Source organism: Mesoplodon bidens (genome assembly GCF_964165515.1).
Source record: "Mesoplodon bidens genome assembly, chromosome: 2".
Classification (NCBI taxonomy): domain Eukaryota; kingdom Metazoa; phylum Chordata; class Mammalia; order Artiodactyla; family Ziphiidae; genus Mesoplodon; species Mesoplodon bidens.
Genome location: NC_138177.1, coordinates 70,999,224 through 71,023,366, shown reverse-complemented (window position 1 = coordinate 71,023,366; position 24,143 = coordinate 70,999,224). Strand labels below are relative to the sequence as shown.

The window sequence follows — 24,143 nt, the reverse complement described above, 5'->3', positions numbered from 1 at the left end:
TTCAGTTTGTTCCATACTTGAGGCTTCCCCCTTCATAAGCTCCAGTCACATGAAGATCCCTTTTACAATTCCAAGCTGGCTCCGACTGGTCTTAAGTTCCTTGTCTCGGCTGTCTTCCTCACACCCAGGCCCTGGAATCCTCCTCCATCCTTCTTTCTCCCGTGAGTACCTTTTCTTGTCTCTTGTCTTAGACAGAGCCCATCTTAACACTGCCCTTAGCCCATGAAGCATGCCAACGGCCCCAAGAAAAGGCTGTCACGGCAAATGTTTGTAGGCGCAAGAATACCTGAGCTTTCCACTTCAGCAGCCTTGCAGCTCACTTCTTTTTTGTTTCTCTTCTGATATTGCAGTTGCCTCTTTTCTGATTCCACCTCTGTGTAGTCTCTCTTCTTAAGTCTGTTGGGCAACCTTGGTCGTAGTTGGTCCCTCTTTGGTCCTGTCAGTTTGCCTCTGGCCTCACATTTTGGTTATAGAACAGATGGTGCACACCTGAGCTGACTTATAGGACAGAGGGGGGAAATGAAAGAAACTGGGTAGAAAAAAGGGAATTATCAGAACGAGGTTTTATAGAAGTCAGAAAAATATATGGTGAAAGTCGGGGAAGAGAGCAATCCTTTTCTTCTTGTACCTGCACAAACAGTTTAGTGCTGGCTGTGAGCAGGGCTCTGGGGGCTCCATGCTGGGGATGCACTAGCCGGAAACCACCTAGATACTGGGGGTCCAGTCTAGGAGGACACAGACATGCAGGTAAGCAACAGTGCAGGATGGCATCAGTCTCTGTCCTGCCTTCCTGTGTGTCCCTCTGCTCATTCTCATCCTTCCCTCAGCTCATTCCAAAGTACTTGGCCTCTTCATATCTCCCTCTGTTCCATGTTCTTCTTTCCACTCCCAAGCTCCCTCTCCCCTTGTTCTGACCCAAGCCATTTCTTTTGTATCTTGCTGTTTTGTCACTTTGACACCAGAAGGTGTTGCAGGGAAAGCCGTGCTCATAGGGGATTTAGTAACACAGACTGCTCCATGCTTGGCCTTCATCCTTGTGTGAGAAATGTTTATTAATCGTCATCTCATTCCAGGGCAATCTCTTAGCATTTATACACACTACTTGGACTAGAATCACTTGCAGATCTTTTATACCGAATGCTCCAGAATCATGGAATGTCATGCAACCCAAATTGACTTAATTCTGCTGCCTATTGAGCGATGGGAGGAATCTGAGGTTTGAAAAGTTAATCTCATGGAGACAGTGGTCAGGAGGGACCCATTGATGTGTGGTAAGAAGTAGAACCCTGCATGACTGGGGAAGAAAAGCCTTAGCATTTTTCTTTTTTTAAAGCATGCCTTAATGGATTGACTGGGCTAGAACAGAAATATTACCTTTCAAAAGATATTTTTGAACCGTAAATTCAGAAATCGTTTTTTATTCCCCTAGTCTATTCTAAATTGTCTTATTGGAGGCAATGCAATAGGGGGTGGTGGTGGATAGATTTCCAAATAATAGATCATCTAATAACCACGCTTATTTAAAGAATGCTTGTCACAACTACTGAAGCCTGTGCACCCTAGAGCCTGTGCGCCACAACTACGGAGCCCATGCTCCGCAACTACTGAGGCCCGTGTGCTCTAGGGCCCACGTGCTGCAACTACTGAAGCCCGTGTGCTCTAGGGCCTGTGTGCCACAACTACAGGGCTCTCATGCCGCAACTACTGAGCTCGTGTGCAGCAACTATGAGCCTGCACGCCTAGAGCCCATGCTCTGCAACAGGAGAAGCCACAGCAATGAGAAGCCTGTGCACTGCAAAGAAGAGTAGCCCCTGCTCGTTGCAACTAAAGAAAGCCCACACACAGCAATGAAGACCCAATTCAGCCAGCCACAAAAAGAAAAAAAAAAAGAAGAATGCTTTGTAATGCCTTTGGACAGTAGATTTACCTCTAGGGTTGTTTATGACGAATACTACTTCATTTGCATTCCTTGAAAATGAGACACACCATAAAGAAGTGAAATTTCATCTTCTATTATGCTTAAAATAATTCCCCTCCAAGTCCCTGCATGATCTGATCCCCAGTTACCTCTCTAATCTCACCTCCTACCCTATTCCTTATGGTCACTCTACTCTAGCTACCCTGGCTTTATTGCTGTTTCATAAACATGCCATGCACACTCCCTCTGCCTGGAATACTCTTTTTCAGGTAACTTGTTCAGGGCTTTACTCAAATATTCATTTCATCATAGAGTTCTTCTCTGATTACCTTATCTATAATAAAATAGAGCCTTTATTACTCTATCCCTGTGTTAAGTAGTATCCCTTCTTGAAAATACTATATATTTGTTTACTTGCTTATTGTCTGTTTCCCAAACTAGAAAATAAGCTCCATGAGAGTATGGTCCTAATCTGTTTCCTTAGTCCCTAGAACATGGTGTATAGAAGGCACTCAATTGTAGGATGAAAGGATTTAAAAAAAACATTTACAGAGCACTTATTATGTGTAAGCCACTGTGTGTGTAGTGAATAGTGTGGGATCTACAGAGATGAATAAGATAATAGTCCTTAACTTTGAACAATCTGCAGTCTAGAAAAACTATAGAATAATCTTAGGATCATTCCTTAAATTGTAGCTAAGCCAAAGGTCATAAGTCTGAAGAGCCAAGGTCACCTGTGGTGTATTTGGGATGTAGTATCATTTGTCCCATTTGGCATACTTCTGAACTGGCCTCTGTGCTGCTCTGTTATCTCTGGGACCACTTCCCACCATGTCCTTGTGTAGAAGGATGAGCCCGCCTAGTCAAAGAGCACACAAAAGTTGTTATTGCTTTACTTCTGTCTGGCGTCCTGGCTGCCAATCTCACTCCCCTTCTAGGGCATCCAGTTAACCACCACCAGAGTGTCCGTCACCAACCACAGGTCTTACCATGTCTCCCATTTTAAGCCCTTCAGTTGGCAACTCCTTACTTGGCATTCCAGGCACCCCCTTCTCCCCTCCCCTAATCTGACGCCTGTTTACCTCAACAGCTTTATCTTCCTCTGTGCTCTTCCTGACTTGATGATTCAGAAATATGAAATTTGCAGTTCCCTGACTATATTACTATTTTGTTTTTCTCTGTGTTGTTCTCTTTGCCTAGAATGCCCTTTCCCTTAATCCTTGCCTTACTACAGTGGTCTTTCACAACTCAGCTAGAGGAACACATCTTCCTAGAAGCTTTAACAGTTCTCCTCTCCTGCCCAGTATGGATGAGTTTCCTTTCCTATGTCCCTCTCCTTTTCTCAGAACAAAACACATGGCAGTACTCATTAATCTCTTTCTACTTACTAGATTGTAGGTCCTTTGAAGGTGGTCATGTGAAGGGCTTTCTGCATTGTATTTAAGAGTACAGGCCTTGGAGTCAGTCAGACCCAGGTTTGAATTCCAGCTCTGCTTGTTGGCCATATGTCTTTGGGCCAGTCACATGACTCTTTGAGCCTGTTTCCTCTTCAGTACAATGATCTAATTGTACTCACCTTTGTATCCCCAGCTTCTGAAGCCATGCTCAATGAATTCAACTTGGTTGTCTCTTTGTAGATTTCTTTTTTTTTAAATTTATCTTTTATCCAATAGCTATTTATTTATTTATTTATTTATTTTATTTTTGGCTGTGTTGGGTCTTAGTTGCAGCACACAGGATCTTTTGTTGTGGCATGCATGCTTCTTGCTAGTTGTGGCAGTCGATTTTCTTTTTCTACTTGTGGCGTGCAAGCTCCAGGGCACCGGGCTCTGTAGTTGTAGCGTGCAGGTTCCAGAGCATATGGGCTCTGTAGTTTGCAGCATGCAATGAAATTGAGAAATGAAATTGAGTTATTTGTAGTGAGGTGGATGGAACTAGAGTCTCTCATACAGAGTAAAGTAAGTCAGAAAGAGAAAAATAAATACACATATATATGATACCTCAACCAGACTCCCTGGTTGAGGCGTGCAAGTTCAGTAGTTGTGGCATGTGGGCTTAGTTACCCCGTGGCATGTGGGATCTTAGTTCCCTGACCAGGGATCGAACCCATATCCCCTGCATTGTAAGGTGGATTCTTTACCACTGGACCACCAGGGAAATCCCTGTAGATTTCTTTCTTTTTTTTAAAATATAAATTTATTTATTTTTAATTTTGGCTGTGTTAGGTCTTCATTGCTGTGCGTGGGCTTTCTCTAGTTGTGGTGAGCGGGGGCTACTCTTTGTTGCAGTGCGTGGGCTTCTCATTGTGGTGGCTTCTCTTGTTGCGGAGCATGGGCTCTAGGTACAGGGGCTTCAGTAGTTGTAGCACGCAGGCTCAGTAGTTGTGGCTCGTGGGCTCTAGAGCGCAGGCTCAGTTGTTGTGACGCACGGGCTTAGTTGCTCCGCAGCATGTGGAATCTTCCCGGACCAGGGCTCAAACCCGTGTCCCCTGCATTGGCAGGCGTATTCTTAACCACTGTGCCACCAGGGAAACCCGGAAGCCCCCCTGTAGATTCTTCATGTTCTCCCTCTCTTGTTCATACAGGTTCAAGATGGCTGACTTTGGTTATGCGAGCAGTAGGCCTGACCTGAGTGGGTGATGGGTGATTGTGTGTATGAGAGAGAGAGAGAATATTAATGTGTCAGTAGGTTATATTGCACTCAATCTTGCTCCATATGAGAGTTAAAAGTGGATAGTATGTGTCTAATTAGGGTCAGGTGGTGGCAGTAGGAATGATGAGTAGGTTTTGTCAAGCAAAATAAGACTGGGAAAGATTAAGCTTTCAAACCATTTACTTGCTTTTATACACTTCCAGTTTAAAACCCACAAAAACAACCAAATTTGAATATGGTTAATTAAATTGACATCTTAAACTTTAAGGTAGTTTTTATTTTGATTCATGGTATGGAAACTTTAACTTAGTCATTACTTTTGTTTCAAAAAACCATGAGAGAGAGATTTCAGGTCTAAAAGTTGTCATTTGGTTGATGCTCTGGTACATCCACTTTAGAGAATGGGTTAATATCTCATATGAAAGTCTCATTTCAGCCTAGCTTTTAAAAAACTTTTGGTTGTAGAACTTCCAGAATCTTCTTTTAATGTCCTTCAAAGCATGACATATGCAATAAAGCAAGTATTGTGCTTCCCTTAAAAGAATGTGGTTAATAAGAGTTGACAATGAAGGGAGTTGGGTCTCACGGCCCCAACTATTCCTCCAAGATAATGCAAAAGCATTACATCACTGTTCTACTCCCTTATGATGCTTGAAAATTTTTTTTTGAAAATTTACTGTACATATTCTTCTTAAAGATAATTCAGTGCAGTTTAAAATGGTGCCTAATTTCCTCAGAAGAAAACTGCTCACTTAAAACAGTTAACCACTCTAAAAGGCCCACCTCAGTTGATCTTTCTTCCTACCTGAATAAATTCTTTTTAACAAAAAAAAAAATAGAAAAAAAGAGTTGGAACTTAACAGTTGAAAGTGGACCAAACATCATTTTGGTTTTCTTCCTTTGCTTTGAATTCTTCAGAAGAAAAATGTTGGATTCTCCTAATAACTAATATAATGCCTGTTATTCTTTGTTTTTTTCTCAGGTCTAGATGCAGAATATTTCCAGGGTATACAAGCGTACTGAAACATTACAAGAAAGGTCAATAAGTGTTGCACAACATCCAAACTGGAAAAAGTTCAGCAACAGGAAGGCAGTGAAAGATAAAGAAGGTACCACCAAGAAAAATGTGTCAGTGATTTCCCCTAAGATGTTCTTGTCCCAAAGAAGCAGTCCCAGGGGAATGGATTTGTATACATGTGAGTTTGGGAAGAGCTTCAGTTGGCATGCCATCCTTAGAGAATATACTTGAGGAGAAATCCTGTGTATGTGTATATATATATATATCCAGTGTGGCAAAGCTTCCTTTAGAGCTTTCATTTCATACAGCACTAGAGTTCTCATTAGTGAAAAAGCCTATAAATATACTGAGTTTGAGAAAAAGTTCAGCCACATTGCACCCTCAATGAGCACTGGAGAAACCTCTACGTGTAATAACAGGGACTGTTTTCATTTGAGTTTCAGATCTCATTGTGTGTCAGAGAACACCTTTTTTTTTTTTTAACATCTTTATTGGAGTATAATTGCTTTACATTGTTGTGTTAGTTGCTGTTGTATAACAAAGTGAATCAGCTATACGTATACATATATCCCCATATCCCTGCCCTCTTGCATCTCCCTCCTACCCTCCCTATCCCACCCCTCTAGGTGATCACAAAGCACTGAGCTGATCTCCCTGTGCTATGCGACTGCTTCCCACTAGCTATCTATTTTACATTTGGTAGTGTATATATGTCCATGCCACTCTTTCACTTTGTCCCAGCTTCCCCTTCCCCTTCCCCGTGTCCTCAAGTCCATTCTCTACGTCTGCATCTTTATTCCTGTCCTGCCCGTAGGTTCTTCAGAACCATATATATATATATATATTTTTTTTTAAGATTCCACATATATATGTTAGCATACGGTATTTGTTTTTCTCTTTCTGACTTACTTCTCTCTGTATGACAGACTCTAGGTCCATCCACCTCACTACAAATAACTCAATTTTGTTTCTTTTTATGGCTGAGTAATATTCCATTGTATATATGTGCCACATCTTCTTTATCCATTCATCTGTCGATGGACACTCAGGTTGCTTCCATGTCCTGGCTATTGTAAATAGAGCTGCAATGAATATTGTGGTACATGACTCTTTTTAAATTATTGTTTTCTCAGGGTATATGCCCAGTAGTGGGATTGCTGGATCGTATGGTAGTTCTATTTTTAGTTTTTTAAGGAACCTCCATACTGTTCTCCATAGTCGCTGTATCAATTTACATTCCCACCAACAGTGCAAGAGGGTTCTCTTTTCTCCACACCCTCTCCAACATTTATTGTTTGTAGATTGTCTGATGATGGCCATTCTGACTGGTGTGAGGTGATACCTCATTGTAGTTTTGATTTGCATTTCTCAAATGATTAGTGATGTTGAGCATCCTTTCATATGTTTGTTGGCAATCTGTATATCTTCTTTGGAGAAATGTCTATTGGGGTCTGCTGCCCATTTTTGTATTGGCTTGTTTGTTTTTTTGATATTGAGCTGCATGAGCTGCTGGTAAATTTTGGAAATTAATCCTTTGTCAGTTGCTTCATTTGCAAATATCTTCCCCTATTCTGAGGGTTGTCTTTTCCTCTTGTTTATGGTTTCCTTTTCTGTGCAAGAGCTTTTAAGTTTCATTAGGTCCCATTTGTTTATTTTTGTGTTTATTTCCATTTCTCTAAGAGGTGGGTCAAAGAGGATCTTGCTGTGATTTGTGTCATAGAGTGTTCTGCCTGTTTTCCTCTAAGACTTTTATAGTGTCTTGCCTTACATTTAGGTATTTAATGCACTTTGAGTTTATTTTTGTGTATGGTGTTAGGTAGTGTTCTAATTTCATTCTTTTACATGTGGCTGCCCAGTTTTCCCAGCACCAGTTATTGAAGAGGCTGTCTTTTCTCCACTGTATATTCTTGCCTTCTTTGTCATAGATAAGTTGACCATAGGTGCATGGGTTTATCTCTAGGCTTTCTATCCTGTTCCATTGATGTATATTCCTGTTTTTGTGCCAGTACCATACTGTCTTGATTACTGTAGCTTTGTAGTATAGTCTGAAGTCCGGGAGCCTGATTCCTCCAGCTCCGTTTTTCTTTGGCAAGATTGCTTTGGCTATTCGGGGTCTTTTGTGTTTCCATGCAAATTGTGAAATTTTTTGTTCTAGTTCTGTGAAAAATGCCATTGGTAGCTTGATAGGGATTGCACTGAATCTGTAGGTTGCTTTGGGTAGTATAGTCATTTTCACAATGTTGATTCTTCCAATCCAAGAACACGGTATATCTCTCCAAATGTTTGTATCATCTTTAATTTCTTTCATCAGTGTCTTATACTTTTCTGCATATAGGTCTTTTGTTTCTCTAGGTAGGTTTATTCCTAGGTATTTTATTTTGTTTGTTGCAGTGGTAAATGGGAGTGTTTCCTTAATTCCTCTTTCATATTTTTCATCATTAGTGTATAGGAATGCAAGAGATTTCTGTGCATTAATTTTGTATCCTGCTACTTTACCAAATTCATTGATTAGCTCTAGTAGTTTTCTGGTAGCATCTTTAGGATTCTCTATGTATAGTATCATGTCATCTGCAAACAGTGACATCTTTATTTCTTCTTTTCCAAATTGGATTCCTTTTATTTTATTTTTTTTTCTTCTCTGATTGCTATGGCTAAAACTTCCAAAACTATGTTGAATAATAGTGGTGAGAGTGGACAACCTTGTCTTGTTCCTTGTCTTACTGGAAATACTTTGTTTTTCACCATTGGAGGATGATATTGGCTGTGGGTTTGTCATATGTGGCCTTTATTATGTTGAGGTAAGTTCCCTCTATGCCCACTTTCTGGGGGGTTTTATCATAAATATGTTGAATTTTGTCAGAAGCTTTTTCTCCATCTACTGAGATGACTATATGGTTTTTCTCCTACAATTTGTTAATATGGTGTATCACATTGATTGATTTGCATATATTGAAGAATCCTTGCATTCCTGGAATAAACCCCACTTGATCATGGTGTATGATCCTTTTAATGTGCTGTTGGATTCTGTTTGCTAGTATTTTGCTGAGAGTTTTTGCATCTCTGTTCATCAGTGCTATTGGCCTGTAGTTTTCTTTCTTTGTGACATCTTTGTCTGGTTTTGGTATTAGGGTGATGGTGGCCTCGTAGAATGAGTTTCGGAGTGTTCCTCTCTCTGCTGTATTTTGGGAGAGTTTGAGAAGGATAGGTGTTAACTCTTCTCTAAACGTTTGATAGAATTCGCCTGTGAAGCCATCTGGTCCTGGGCTTTTGTTTGTTGGAAGCTTTTAAATCACAGTTTCAATTTCAGTGCCTGTGATTGGTTTGTTTATATTTTCTATTTCTTCCTGGTTCAGAGTCAGAAGGTTGTGCTTTTCTAAGAATTTGTCCATTTCTTCCAGGTTGTCCATTTTATTGGCGTACAGGTGCTTGTAGTAATCTCTCACAATCTTTTGTATTTCTGCAATGTCAGTTGTTACTTCTCCATTTTCATTTCTAATTCTATTGATTTGTGTCTTCTCCCTTTTTTTCTTGATGAGTCTGGCTAATGGTATATCAATTTTGTTTATGTTCTCAAAGAACCAGGTTTTAGATTTGTTGATCTTTGCTATTGTTTCCTTCGTTTCTTTTTCATTTATTTCTGATCTGATCTTTATCATTTCTTTCCTTCTGCTAACTTTGGGTTTTTTTTTTTTTTGTTCTTCTTTCTCTGATTGCTTTAGGTGCAAGGTTAGATTGTTTATTTGAGATGTTTCTTGTTTTTTGAGGTAGGATTGTACTGATATCAACTTCTCTCTTAGAAATGATTTTACAGCATCCCATAGGTTTTGGGTCATTGTGTTTTCATTGTCTTTTGTCTCTAGGTATTTTTTGATTTCCTCTTTGATTTCTTCAGTGATCTCTTGGTTATTTAGTAGTGTATTGTTTAACCTCCATGTGTTTATAGTTTTTTACTGATATTTTCCTGTAATTGATATCTAGTCTCATAGTGTTGTGGTTGGAAAAGATACGTGATACGATTTCAATTTTCTTCATTTTACCACGGCTTGATTTGTGACCCAAGATATGATCTGTCCTGGAGAATGTTCCATGAGCACTTGAGAAGAAAGTGTATTCTGTTGTTTTTGGATGGAAAGTCCTATAAATATCAATTAAATCCATCTTGTTTTATGTATCAGTTAAAGTTTGTGTTTCCTTATTTATTTTCATTTTGGATGATCTGTCCATTGGTGAAAGTGGGGTGTTAAAGTCCCCTACTATGATTGTATTACTGTCGATTTCTCCTTTTATGGCCTTTAGCATTTGCCTTATGTATTGAGGTGCCCCTATGTTGGGTGCATATATATTTACAATTGTTATATCTTCTTCTTGGATTGATCCCTTGATCATTATGTAGTGTCCTTCTTTGTCTCTTGTAACACTCTTTATTTTAATGCCTATTTTGTCTGATATGAAAATTGCTAGTCCAGCTTTCTTTTGATTTCCTTTTGCATGGAATATCTTTTTCCATCCCCTCACTTTCAGTCTGTATGTGTCCCAAGTCTAAAGTGTGTTTCTTGTAGACAGCATATATATGGGTCTTGTTTTTGTATCCATGCAGCCAGTCTTTGTCTTTTGGTTGGAGCATTTAATCCTTTTACATTTAAGGTAATTATTGATATGTACATTCCTATAACTATTTTCTTTACTGTTTTGGGTTTGTTATTTTAGTCTTTTCTGTCTCTTGTGTTTCCTGTCTAGAGAAGTTCCTTTAGCATTTGTTGTAAAGCTGGTTTAGTGGTGCTGAATTCTCTTAGTTTTGCTTGTCTGTAAAGGTTTTAATTTCTCCATTGAATATGAATGAGATCCTTGCTGGGTAGAGTAATCTTGGTTGTACGTTTTCCCCTTTCATCACTTTAAATATGTCCTGCCAATCCCCTGTGGCTTGCAGAGTTTCTGCTGAAAGATCAGCTGTTAACCTTATGGGGATTCCCTTGTATGTTATTTATTGCTTTTCCCTTGATGCTTTTAATATTTTTTCTTTGTATTTAATTTTTGATAGTTTGATAAATATGTGTCTTGGCATGTTTCTTCTTGGATTTATCCTGTATGGGACTCTCTGTGCTTCCTGTACTTTAAAAAAAAATTTTTTTTATACAGCCGGTTCTTATTAGTCATCAATTTTATACCCATCAGTGTATACATGTCAATCCCAATCGCCCAATTCATCACACCCCCACACCCCCCACCCCGGGGCATCCCCCCTTGGTATCCATACGTTTGTTCTCTACATCTGTGTCTCAATTTCTGCCCTGCAAACCGGTTCATCTGTACCATTTTTCTAGGTTCCACATAAATGCGTTAATATACGATATTTGTTTTTCTCTTTCTGACTTACTCACTCTGTATGACAGTCTCTAGATCCATCCACGTCTCAACAAATGACCCAATTTCGTTCCTTTTATGGCTGAGTAATAGTCCATTGTATATATGTACCACAACTTCTTCATGAATTCCTCTGTCAATGGGCATTTAGGTTGCTTCCATGACCTGGCTTTTGTAAAAAGGGCTGCAGTGAACGTTGGGGTGCATGTGTCTATTTGAATTGCGGTTTTCTCTGGGTATATGCCCAGCAGTGGGCATACTTCTATTTTTAGTTTTTTAAGGAACCCCCATACTGTTCTCCATAGTGGCTGTGTCAGTTTACATTCCCACGAACAGTGCAAGAGGGTTCCCTTTTCTCCACACCCTCTCCAGCATTTGTTGTTTGTAGAATTTCTTATGAAGCCCATTCTAACTGGAGTGAGGTGATACCTCATTGTAGTTTTGATTTGCATTTCTCTAATAATTAGTGATGTTGAGCAGGTTTTCATGTGCTTCTTGGCCATCTGTATGTCTTCTTTGGAGACATGTCTATTTAGGTCTTCTGCCCATTTTTGGATTGGTTCTTTGTTTTTTTAATATTGAGCTGCATGAGCTCTTTATATATTTTGGAGATTAATCCTTTGTCCATTGATTCGTCTGCAAATATTTTCTCCCAATCTGAGCATTGTCTTTTTGTCTTGTTTATGGTTTCCTTTGCTGTGCAAAAGCTTTGAAGTTTCATTAGGTCCCATTTTTTTTTTATTTCCATTACTCTAGGAGGTGGATCAAAAAAGATCTTGCTGTGATTTATGTCAAAGAGTGTTCTTCCTGTGTTTTCCTCTGAGAGTTTTATAGTGCCCGGTCTTACATTTAGGTCTCTAATCCATGTTGAGTTTATTTTTGTGTATGGTGTTAGGAAGTGTTCTAATTTCATTCTTTTACACGTAGCTGTCCAGTTTTCCCAACATCACTTATTGAAGAGACTGTCTTTTCTCCATTGTATATCCATGCCTCCTTTGTCGTAGATTAGTTGATCGTAGGTGCGTGGGTTTATCTCTAGGCTTTCTATCCTGTTCCACTGATCTATATTTGGGTTTTTGTGCCAGTACTATTATTGTTTTGATTACTGTAGGCTTGCAGTATAGTCTGAAGTCAGCAAGTCTGATTCCTCCATCTCTGTATTTTTCCCTCAAGGTTGGTTTGGTATCTGGGGTCTTTTGTGTCTCCGTACAAATTTTAACATTTTTTGTTCTAGTTCTGTAAAAAATGCCACTGCTAATTTGATAGGGATTGCATTGAAACTGTAGATTGCTTTGGGTAATATAGTCATTTTCACAATATTGATTCTTCCAATCGAAGAATATGGTATATCTCTCCATCTGTTTGTGTCATCTTTGATTTCTTTCATCAGTGTCTTATAGTTTTCTGAGTACAGGTCTTTTACCACCTTAGGTAAGTTTATTCCTAGTTATTTTGTTCTTTTTGTTGCAGCAGTGATTGGGATTGTTTCCTTAATTTCTCTTTCTGATCTTTCATTGTTAGTGTATAGGAATGCAAGAGATTTCTGTGCATTAACTTTGTATCCTACAACTTTACCAAATTCATTGATTAGCTCTAGTAATTTTCTGGTGGCATCTTTAGGATTCTCTATGTATAGTATCTGGTCATCTGCAAACAGTGACAATTTTACTTCTTCTTTTCTGATTTGTATTCCTTTCTTTCTTTTTGTTCTCTGATTGCCGTGGCTAGGACTTCCAAAACTATGTTGAATAATAGTAGTGAGAGTGGACATTCTTGTCTTGTTCCTGATCTTAGAGGAAATGCTTTCAGTTTTTCACCATTGAGAATGATGTTTGCTGTGGGTTTTGTCATATATGGCCTTTATTTTGTTGAGGTAGGTTCCCTCTATGCCCACTTTCTGGAGAGTTTTTTTCATAACTGGGTGTTGAATTTTGTCAAAAGCTTTTTCTGCATCTATTGAGTTGATCATATGGTTTTTATTCTTCAATTTGTTAATATGTTGTATCAGATTGATTGAATTGCATATATTGAAGAATCCCTGCATCCCTGGGATAAATCCCATTTGATAATGGTGTATGATCCTTTTAATGTGTTGTTGGATTCTGTTTGCTCGTATTTTGTTGAGGATTTTTGCATCTATATTCATCAGTGATATTGGTCTGTAATTTTCTTTTTTTGTAGTATCTTTGTCTGGTTTTGGTATCAGGGTGATGGTGGGCTCATAGAATGAGCTTGGGAGTGTTCCTTCCTATGCAGTTTTTTGGAAGAGTTTGAGAAGGATGGGTGTTAGCTCTTCTCTAAATGTTTGATAGAATGCACCTTTGAAGCCATCTGGCCCTGGACTTTTGTTTATTGGAAGATTTTTAATCACAGTTTCAATTTCACTACTTGTGATTGGTCTGTTCATATTTTCTGTTTCTTCCTGGTTCAGTCTTGGAAGGTTATACCTTTGTAAGAATTTGTCCATTTTTTCCAGGTTGCCCATTTTATTAGCATAGAGTTGCTTGTAGTAGTCTCTTAGGATGCTTTGTATTTCTGTGGTGTTCGTTATAACTTCTCCTTTTTCATTTCTAATTTTATTGATATGAGTCCTCTCCCTCTTTTCCTTAATGAGTCTGGCGAAAGGTTTATCAATTTTGTTTATCTTCTCAAAGACTCAGCTTTTAGTTTTATTGATCTTTGCTATTGTTTTCTTTGGTTCAATTTCATTTATTTTTTCTCTGATCTTTATGATTTCTTTCCTTCTACTAACTTTGGGTATTATTTGTTCTTTCTCTATTTCTTTTAGGTGTAAGGTTAGATTGTTTATTTGAGATTTTTCTTGTTTCTTGAAGTAGGATTTTATTGCTTACAAACTTCCCTCTTAGCACTGATTTTGCTGCATCCCATAGGTTTTGGATCATTGTGAGTTTGTCGTCATTTGTCTCTACGTATTTTTTGATTTCCTCTTTGATTTCTTCAGTGATCTCTTGGTTATTTAGTAACGTATTGTTTAGCCTCCATGTGTTTGTGTTTTTTACATTTTTTCCCTGTAATTGATTTCTAATCTCATAGCACTGTGGTCGGAAAAGATGCTTGATATGATTTCAATTTTCTTAAAATTACCGAGGCTTTATTTCTGACCCAAGATGTGATCTATCCTGGAGAATGTTCCGTGTGCACTTGAGAAGAAAGTGTAATCTGCTGTTTTTGGATGGGATGTCCTATAAATATCTATTAAATCTATCCCATCTATTGTGTCATTTAAAGCTTCTGTTTCCTTATTAATTTTCTGTTTGTATGATATGTCCACTGGTGTAAGTGAGGTGTTAAAATTTCCCCACTATTATTGTGTTACTGTTGATTTCCTCTTTTATAGCTGTTAGCACTTGCCTTATGTATTGAGGTGCTCCTATGTTGGGTGCATATATATTTATAATTGTTATATCTTCTTCTTGGATTGCTCCCTTGATCATTATGTAGTGTCCTTCCTTGTTTCTTGTAACATTCTTTATTTTAAAGTCTACTTTACCTGATATGAGTATAGCTACTCCAGCTTTCTTTTGATTTCCATTTGCATGGAATATCTTTTTCCATCCCCTCACTTTCAATCTGTATGTGTCCCTAGGTCTGAAGTGGATCTCTTGTAGGGAGCATATATATGGGTCTTGTTTTCATATCCATTCAGCGAGCCTTTGTCTTTTGGTTGGAGCACTTAATCCATTCACGTTTAAGGTAATTATCAATATGTATATTCATATTACCATTTTCTTAATTGTTATGTGTTTGTTTTCGTAGGTCCTTGTCTTCTCTTGTGTTTCCCACTTAGAGAAGTTCCTTTAGTATTTGTTATAGAGCTGGTTTGGTGGTATTAAATTATCTTAGCTTTTGCTTGTCTGTAAAGGTTTTGATTTCTCTGTCGAATCTGAATGAGATCCTTGCCAGGTAGAGTAATCTTGGTTGTTGGTTCTCCCCTTTCATCACTTTAAATGTATCATGCCACTCCCTTCTTGCTTGTAAAGTGTCTGCTGAGAAATCAGCTGTTAACCTTATGGGAGTTCCCTTGTATGTTATTTGTTGTTTTTCCCTTGTTACTTTCAATAATTTTTCTTTGCCTTTAATTTTTGTCAGTTTGATTACTATGTGCCTCAGCATGTTTCTCCTTGGGTTTATCCTGCCTGGGACTCTGTGTTCTTCCTGGACTTGGGTGGCTATTTCCTTTCCCATGTTAGGGAAATTTTCGACTGTAATCTCTCTAAATATTTTGTTGGGTCCTTCCTTTCTCTCTGTCTTCTCCTTCTGGGACCCCTATGATGCAAATTTTGTTGCGTTTAATATTGAGACCTCTCAGGCTGCCTTCATTTCTTTTCATTCTTTTTTCTTAATGTGCTCTGTGGCAGTGAATTCCACCATTCTGTCTTCCAGGTCACTTATCCATTCTTCTGCCTGAGTTATTCTGCTATTGATTCCTTCTAGTGTAGTTTTCATTTCAGTTGTTGTATTGTTCATCTCTGTTTGTTCTTTAATTCTTCTAAATGTTTGTTCTGTAATTATTCTAGGTCTTTGTTACACATTTCTTGTATCTTCTGCATCTTTGCCTCCATTGTTTTTCTGAAGTTCTGCATCATCTTTACTATCATTATTCTGAATTTTTTTGGGAAGGTTTCCTATCTCCACTTAATTTAATTGCTTTTCTGGGATTTTCTCTTGTTCCTTCATCTGGTACCTAGCCCTCTGCCTTTTCATCTTGTCTGTCTTTCTGTGAATGTGGATTTTGTTCCACAGGCTGCAGAATTGTAGTACTTCGTGCTTCTGCTGTCTGCCCTCTGGTGGCTGAGGCTATCTAAGAGGCTTGTGTAAGCTTCCTGATGGGAGAGACTGGTGGTGGGTAGAGCTGGGCGTTGCTCCGGTGGGCAGAGCTCAGTAAAACTTTAATCCACTTGTCTGCTGATGGGTCAGGCTGGGTTCCCTCCCTGTTGGTTGTGTGGCCTGAGGCAACCCAACACTGGAGCCTACCTGGCTCTTTGGTTGGGCTTATGGTGGACTCTGGGAGGGCTCATGCCAAGGAGTACTTCCCAGAACTTCTGCTGCCAGTGTCCTTGTCCCCACAATGAGCCACAGCCACCGCACCCCCCCTCCACAGGAGACCCTCCAACACTAGCAGGTAGGTCTGGTTCAGTCTCCTATGGGGTCACTGCTCCTTCCCCCAGGTCCTACTGTGCACACTACTTTGCCTGTGCCCTCCAACGGTAGAGTCTCTGTTTTCCTCAGTCCTGTCGAAGTCCTGCATTCAAATCCTGCTAGCCTTCAACGTCTGATTCTCTGGGAATTCCTCCTCCTTTTGCCGGAACCCCAGGTTGGGAAGCCTGACATGGGGCTCAGAACCTTCACTCCAGTGGGTGGACTTCTGTGGTATAAGTGTTCTCCAGTCTGTAAGTCACCCACCCAGCAGTTATGGGATTTGATTTTGCTGTGATTGCGCCCCTCCTACTGTCTCATTGCAGATTCTTCTTTGTCTTTGGATGTGGGGTATCTTTTTTGGTGAGTTCCAGTGTCTTCCTGTCAATGATTTTTCAGCAGTTAGTTGTGAATCCAGTGCTCTTGCAAGAGGGAGTGAGTGCACATCCTTCTACTCCGTCATCTTGAACCTAGTGGAGTTAGATATATCTTAACTTTTGTGAATTGTAACTGCAGAGAATATGTCCCATCTGTGTTCTATTTTTACAGTAGGAGCTCCTAGGCTCAAGATAGAAAAATGCTGTCTTAGAGCCCACACTGAGTTTTAACATAACTACATCCTTTTCTTCTTTCTTTTCCTTTTACCCAGCAGGAGATAACTGTGGGAAGAACCAGATCAGTTATAGACAAAATAAAGAAACTGTAATTTTCTTTGCAATTTGGCTACAATTTAAGCACAATAAGCAATTTTCTGGCTAGGATATGAAAGGATGTGGAAAATCTTTGTTCCCATGGTAACACCAAAAATTTAGATACTATAAAACTTGTACTTATGTATGAAACTATTGAAGAGAAGTGGATGTAAGAAAATCCCAGATGGACTGATTTTCAGAGAGAGGACCTCTTTATACATGACTATTAAAAATGACAGTGTCTAGAGGCAGCGTCGGAGAAGAAAGCCTGCCAAGACTGAGGTAGATGAAAGATTAACAATGGTGGGAACAGGTTGGAGAGCCTGGAGTCTAGAAGACTCAAATGCAGCAATATTTACTTAGACTAACAATTTTCCCTGGCTTACCACTCGTGTTTTGCTGAGTAAAGGGCAGTGATTGTGGACCTAGTCTAGAGAATACATGAGACTAGATGATATACTCTAGTCTCATGTATTCGCAAGGTGCCTAGTAAAAAGGGCTCTTCTACCATGGATTCCAAAGATGAAACTGAGTTCCAACTCCCATCAGATCCCAGGGTTAAACATTGATAAGATCAAAGAAATTGGACTTAGGCAGGAACAGCTGTGGCACTGGGAGGAAGGCTAACCAGAGATGAAGTCAATATTAAAAATTGTCGCCTTAGGCCAAGATTAACTTGATACATGGTGATATCTGAATAAACACATTTTCACTTTAGTAGCCACATATTGGAATGAGATTGCACATTCTTGAAAATAAATATTAAGCAAAAGAGTTGTATAATTAACTCTCCACTGCTATCTATAAACAATGTCCAATATATTATAAAGCACTGTGAAATATGTGATGAAAATGGAACACATAAAAAGAAACCAAAGAGGGCTTCCCTGGTGGCGCAGTGGTTGAGAGTCCGCCTGCCGATGCAGGGGACATGAGTTCGTGTCCTGGTCCGGGAAGATCCCACATGCCGCGGAGCAGCTGGGCCCGTGAGCCATGGCTGCTGAGCCTGCGCGTCCGGAGCCTGTGCTCCGCAACGGGAGAGGCCACAACAGTGAGAGGCCCACGTACAGCAAAAAAAAAAAAAAAAGAAACCAAAGAAACATATCCACAGAAATGCAGATACTGGAATTAGCAGAAAAAAAGCTTAAAACTAGTATTATAAATATATTTGTCTTGTGTCACTGGCTTGGGCTAGCTCTGTCCCTCAAGTAAAGATCACTGCTCCTCTCAAATTGACTGACTCTGTATGGCTCTTTCTCATTCCAAGTTCCAGTAACAACCCCCTCTCCTTGGTCATTAATGCATTTTGGTAGAAATAATGGTTACCAAAAAAAAAAAAACCCTCACAAAAGCAAAACCTTTACAGGTAAATTTTTTTAAAAAAATTATTTTATTTAATTTATTTTTGGCTGCATTGGGTCTTCATTGTTGTTCACAGGCTTTCTCTAGTTGCGGCGAGTGGGGGCTACTCTTCATTGTGGTGTGCGGGCTTCTCATTGCAGTGGCTTCTCTTGTTGTGGAGCACGGGCTCTAGGCACGTGGGCTTCAGTAGTTGTGGCATGCAGGCTCAATAGTTGTGGCACGCGGGCTCTACAGCTCAGGCTCAATAGTTGTGGCTCATCGGCTTAGTTGCTCTGCAGCATGTGGGATCTTCCTGAACGAGGGCTTGAACCCGTGTCCCCTGCATTGGCAGGCGGATTCTTAACCACTGCACCACAAGAGAAGCCCCCTTTACAGGTAAAATTTAACAACTGACTTCTCAATTAGTTTTTACCACATATAATTTTTTCATATGAAAAAAATTGATCCCAATGAGTATACTGTTAATAAAAATATAAAGTTGGGAAACAATAATTTATTTAATTGTGATTTTAGAATAATGAAATTAAATTGGCTTAATGGAATTTACTTGGTATACTTTCTCATAGATATTTTAATTTGAAGGTTTAAGTAGAGCAACTCCCAAAAGCTGGAGGAAATAAGATTTTTAGACTACAAATGCAACGTAGAGATCTCATTTAAGGCTGACTGTAACTATGGGAAAAATATGGAGGAAGTAACTCAGAGTCAGATAAAATCCTACACTTACAGCAGTCTTATTACAAAGTTCCCCACATTAATGTAGTTTACTTACAAGGTACCAAATGAGTTTGCCTGCTCTTCTTAAAGTGGTGGGTTAAGATGTGTCCCAACAGATGAACAGCTCTTACTGCAGGTGACTGTCCACATCAGGCACTGGGTTTTTGATTCAGAATGGAGGGAAGCTTAGCTACATAGAATTTTCAGAAGAATTTCATTTTAGACACCTGAGAAGCTGTAACTTGATGCTTGTGAATGTCTATATTTCACCACTAGATGTCACCGGGAGATAAGCAGTTACTGACCAGACTGTAGCTTATTGTAAGTTTTCTTACAAAAAAAATTGATCGATTTTGTGAATATATTTTTTATTTGTTTGCTCATAAAAACCTGGTAGTATCAGACACCTCTTATGTCCTGCGTCACATCTTCTAGCCCTCTATTTTTTCCCCAGCCATTGCTAAGGCAACTGGTTAGAGAGCCTAACTTGATCTGCACTGGGTATCTTACATTTTTGCGCTAAGGCTTTTCTCATGATGTGGTTGGAACACCTGTGAGCAGCTGCTTATCACGTTTGGATGCTCAAAACTGCAAGTGTGTGGGAATTAACACTCCTCGGGGCAATCCTTGACGCTTAGGGGACAGGGATCATGGATATGTGCTCCCCTCATCTGCCTCAGGCTGATAACACTGAGCCACAATCTGCGGGATTCATCAGAGAGTTCCAGTGGGATCAGATCCTAGTTTTCCATAGTGGTGGCCAATCTGATAACACACCATTTTACTGGCTTTCTATCCTTTCCTGTTTTACTGAGTGTCCCACTCCTAATACCTGGCATCATGCCCCTAAATAAAGTCTTACCTATAAAGCTTCCTTTGTCATTGCAGTGTACTTTGACTTTCTCTCCTTTCCTATTTTAGATCTGCTTTCCTGAAGGGACATAAGCACAATCCACTACCCTGATAAAGAATATTTTCAGCCCCCAGAAATCTCCCTCTTGGTTCCACTTCCCACTTAACATCTTTTAAGGACAAGAAATACTCTGATCTCCATGTCCAGAGTTTAGTTTTGATTCTGTTTTTGAACTTCATGTTACTAGAATCATACAGTAAGACTTATTTTGTGTCTGCCTTCTCTCACTCAACATTATTTTTGTGATTTTATTCATGTTGTGGCATGCAGCAGTAATTTATTATTTTTCATTGCTGGGTAGTATACTATTGTGTGACTATACCAAAATTTATTCATTCTACTGTGGATAGACATTCAAATTATTTCCAGATTTTAGGTGTGTTGGACAATGCAGTTTTGAACATTTTTGTACATGTTTTTTTGTGAACATAAACACTCATTTCTCTTCAAATATACATGTAAATGAAATCCTGGGTCACAGGTTATATATAATTTTTACATTCAATAAATACTGACAAACAGGTTTTCATAGTGTTTATACCAATCTACCTTCCATCGTATCCACATCCTAATTCATATTTGATATATTAACCCTTTTAATTTTAACCCTTCTGGCGTGGGTGTAGAGCATCCAATTGTTATTTTGGTTCATGTTTCCCTGTTGACTAATTGTACTTAACATATTTTCATATGCCTTTGAGCTATTTATATACACTCTTTTGTGAAGTACCAGTTTAAGGTTTTAGCTATTTGTGTGTGTGTGTGTGTGTGTCTGTGGTGAGGAGGGGATTCAGTCTTTTAATTGTTAGTTTGAAGTTCTTTATAATTTCTGTATACAAATCCTTTGTTGGATATGCATTGTGATATCTTCTACAAGTCTTGGTTTACTCTTCACCCTCTTAAAGTTGTATTTTGATGAAAAGGATTTCTTGTTAATGGGATACAGTTTATTGACATTTTTCTTTATGACTCTTTTATTCTACTCTTGTAATTTATTTACCCCTACCCCAAGGTCATGAGATATTCTCCTTAATCTATTGTTCTCAAACTCGAGTGGACATCAGAATCATCTGGAAGGCTTTTTAAAGTGTATCTTGTTGGGACCCACCTCCAGAGTTTCTAATTCTTTAGGTCAGGGAAGAGGCCCAAGAATTTGCATTTCTTATGACTTCCAAATGATGCAGATTCTTCTAGTCTGAGGATCCCACTTTGCAAGCCTCTGTACAATTTTATCTTTGAGAAGCTTAACTACTTTACTTCTTACATTTATATCTATAATATACCTGGATTTGATTTTTGTGTACGGTGTGAAATAGGGGTAAAATTGTATTTTTTCAATGTTAGTTAATTGATTAATAATACTGATACGCAGTACCAATTGTGTTGTAATTTCAGTGTCCATATGTAAGTATATGGGTCTGTTTCTGGACTCCTTTTTCTGATCCTTTCTTCTGTAAGTCTATCCTTGCACCAATGCAATGTAGTAAAGTAATCTTATTTACTCTAGGTTTATACTAAATCTTGATAACCACTAGAGTGACTCTTCCTACTTTTCTTCTTTAAGCACATCTTGTGAAAGAAGAGGAAAAATATAATGTTGATTTTTGGGCTTAATAAAGAAAAGTTAGACTTATTTCTACATGTTAAAAACCAGAGATGTCTATTTAAGTGTAAATACTGGGGCGACAATTATTAATAAGAAAACAATACAGAATTATAGACTTTTTGGAAGTTAGAGGTTACTTGCATAAGCCATAGCAACAGTCTCTGAAGTCTAGACATCTATAGGACACCTCTGTTAAAAAAACAAATTTGAAAGTCAGTAAGACTTTGAAAAGTGAAAGAGGTAAAGTGAAGAAGATTCTGAAAGTGAATATATCCTGTGTTATGGGCTGAATTGTGTCTCCCTAAAATTTATATGTTGGAGCCCTAATGCCCGGCATCTCAGAATGCAGCTGTATTTGGAGAGAGGGCCTTTGGAAAGGTAATTAAGTTAAGATGAGGCTGCTAGGGTGGCCCCTAATCTAATGTGAGTGGTATCCTTATAAGAAGAGGAAATTCATACACACAAAGAGTCAAGAGGATGTTCATGCACAGAGGAAAGATGGTCTGAGGACATTGATGTGAGAAGATGGCCATCTACAATGAAGAGAGAGACCTCAGGAGAAACCAAACCTGCTGACACCTTAATCTTGGACTTCTGGCCTCTAGAACACTGAGAAATAAATTTTTGTTGTTTGAGTCACCCAATCTGTGGTAGTTGTTATGGCAACACTAGCCAACTAATACATCCGGTGTTGGCAAAGTTTCTTTTAGGTGATTAGCCATTAAGCAAGGTAGACAAGTAAACAAGCATATAACGACCATAGCAGGATAATAATTAAACTTTTAGGCAGCATTTTCAGAACATATGAGGGAAGATCAAAATCTTCTTAAAATAGTTTTCTTAGAGGATGCTCTTAAGGAGAATTCTTGAGTAAACATATAGCAAAGAATGGTTTCACCTACTTTCTATCTGATTATGTGTCCCTACAAAATAAACTGGGAAAAAACGATATTAAATGTAATTGGCACGAGAAGAGGCACCTAATAGGTGTGTTGACTATTATCCTTCTTATGTAGTGATTCTGAAACAGGTAAGAACCATTAAGCAGCATGGCCAAGAAAATGTTCTCTGACTGTCCAAGATTCTCATCAGCTTCTTATGGAAGAGTTAAAGTTGATATCTAACACACAAGGTGTTATATGGGTGCTCATTATGTAGGTTCAACCTTCTTGATATCTTCATCAATTTCTGAATTAAAAACCACTTGAAATATTCCCATGGATATATAGTCTCACTGCCTCAGTCCTATATGATTATTGAAGCCAATATTTGGGGCTCTGAGTGAGCAAGGCCATGCAAGCAGTACAAATATAGATAAAGTGGATTTAATGGGGCTCATTCCACCCCTGTACTTTCTCTCACAGTAGAATCATCAACCTCTACATTTATGGTTGGTTCACAACACTCTAGATTTATGGTTGGTTTACATGTTTCTTTTTCTAGAGTGTGAGCTTCTGTCTTCTACACTTTCGCATCTTAGTGTTCAGCATGTCCCTTGGTATTTATTAAATATTGATTAAATTATTAAGAAAAAACTGAAATCTAAGAGAAAGGAACTTTGCTTTAAATTGATTTATATTCTAAGTTACCTACATCTCTGAGCTGTTTTCTTCACTATAAGAAATTAAGATTATTTTTCAAGTCATTAATGTGAAGCTTTTGTTTTTAATGAATCTAAAGATTTATGCCTATTATTAATTCTGGAAAATTCCCAGCCATTACTTCTTCAAATATTTCCTCTTCTCATTATGTGTTTTGCCTCCTAATGAAATTTCTATTGGGCTTATATTGGATTTCATATTAGTCTTCATATCTCTTAACTTCTTTTTTTCATATTCAAGTCTTTAGTGCTTTAGTGCTGTACTGCATTGTAGGAAATTCTTCAGATATCCCAATCTAGATATATTTTAAAATTGCTTTCTCTCTCTCTCTTTTTTTTTTTTTTGGCTGTGTTGGGTCTTTGTTGCTGTGCGTGGGCTTTCTCTAGTTGTGGCAAACGGGGGCTACTTCTCATTGCAGTGGCTTCTCTTGTTGCGGAGCCTGGGCTCTAGGCGTACAGGCTTCAGTAGTTGTGGCTCATGGGCTCTAGAGCACAGGCTCAGTAGTTGTGGTACATGGGATTAGTTGCTCTGCAGCATGTGGGATCTTTCCAGACCAGGGATCGAACCTGTGTCCTCTGCATTGGTAGGCAGATTCTTAACCACTGCACAACATGGGAAGTCCAAAATTGCTTTCTCTTTTTGTTGCTTAATCCATGCATTGAGTGTTTTTTTTTTTTTTTTTTTTTTTTTTTTTTTTTTTTTTTTTTTGCGGTACGCGGGCCTCTCACTGCTGTGGCCTTGCCCGTTGCGGAGCACAGGCTCCAGACGCACAGGCTCAGCGGCCATGGCTCATGGGCCCAGCCGCTCCGTGGCATGTGGTATCTTCCCAGACCGGGGCACTAACCCGTGTCCCCTGCATCAGCAGGCGGACTCTCAACCACTGCACCACCAGGGAAGCCCCATGCATTGAGTTTTTAATTAAAGTGTTCAGAATATTTATTTCTGGAGGCTTAATCTACCTGGTAGTTGTTGATAATGTCTCCTTCTCTTCTGGTATTATTCCTTTTATATCTTTAAGCTTTTAAAATAGAATTTCCTCTATGTGTGATTTCTTGAGGGATTTAACCTGTTCTTTGTTTTTTTGCCTACTGTCCTTCATGATGGAATATTTCTTTCTGTGTTCTCTAATTTTGGATTGTGGCCTCG

General features: G+C 38.8%; 1 protein-coding gene across 3 annotated transcripts in view; it reads left to right on the top strand.

Annotated features, from left to right (window-relative positions):
- Window positions 1-59: 59 nt before the first annotated feature.
- Window positions 60-24,143, top strand: part of LOC308613166 (T-cell surface glycoprotein CD1b-1-like) — an 82,913-nt gene continuing 58,829 nt past the window's right edge. For 2 of the 3 annotated variants that reach the window (XM_081226210.1, XM_081226209.1), the window contains exons 1-2: window positions 60-161; window positions 5,553-5,679. In XM_081226210.1, the coding sequence (XP_081082336.1) occupies window positions 5,559-5,679 (121 nt within the window). In that variant the 5' untranslated portion in view covers window positions 60-161; window positions 5,553-5,558. Of the gene's footprint in view, window positions 162-668; window positions 748-5,552; window positions 5,680-24,143 lie in introns of those variants that run through there. The other variant, XM_081226208.1, reaches the window with a different exon arrangement.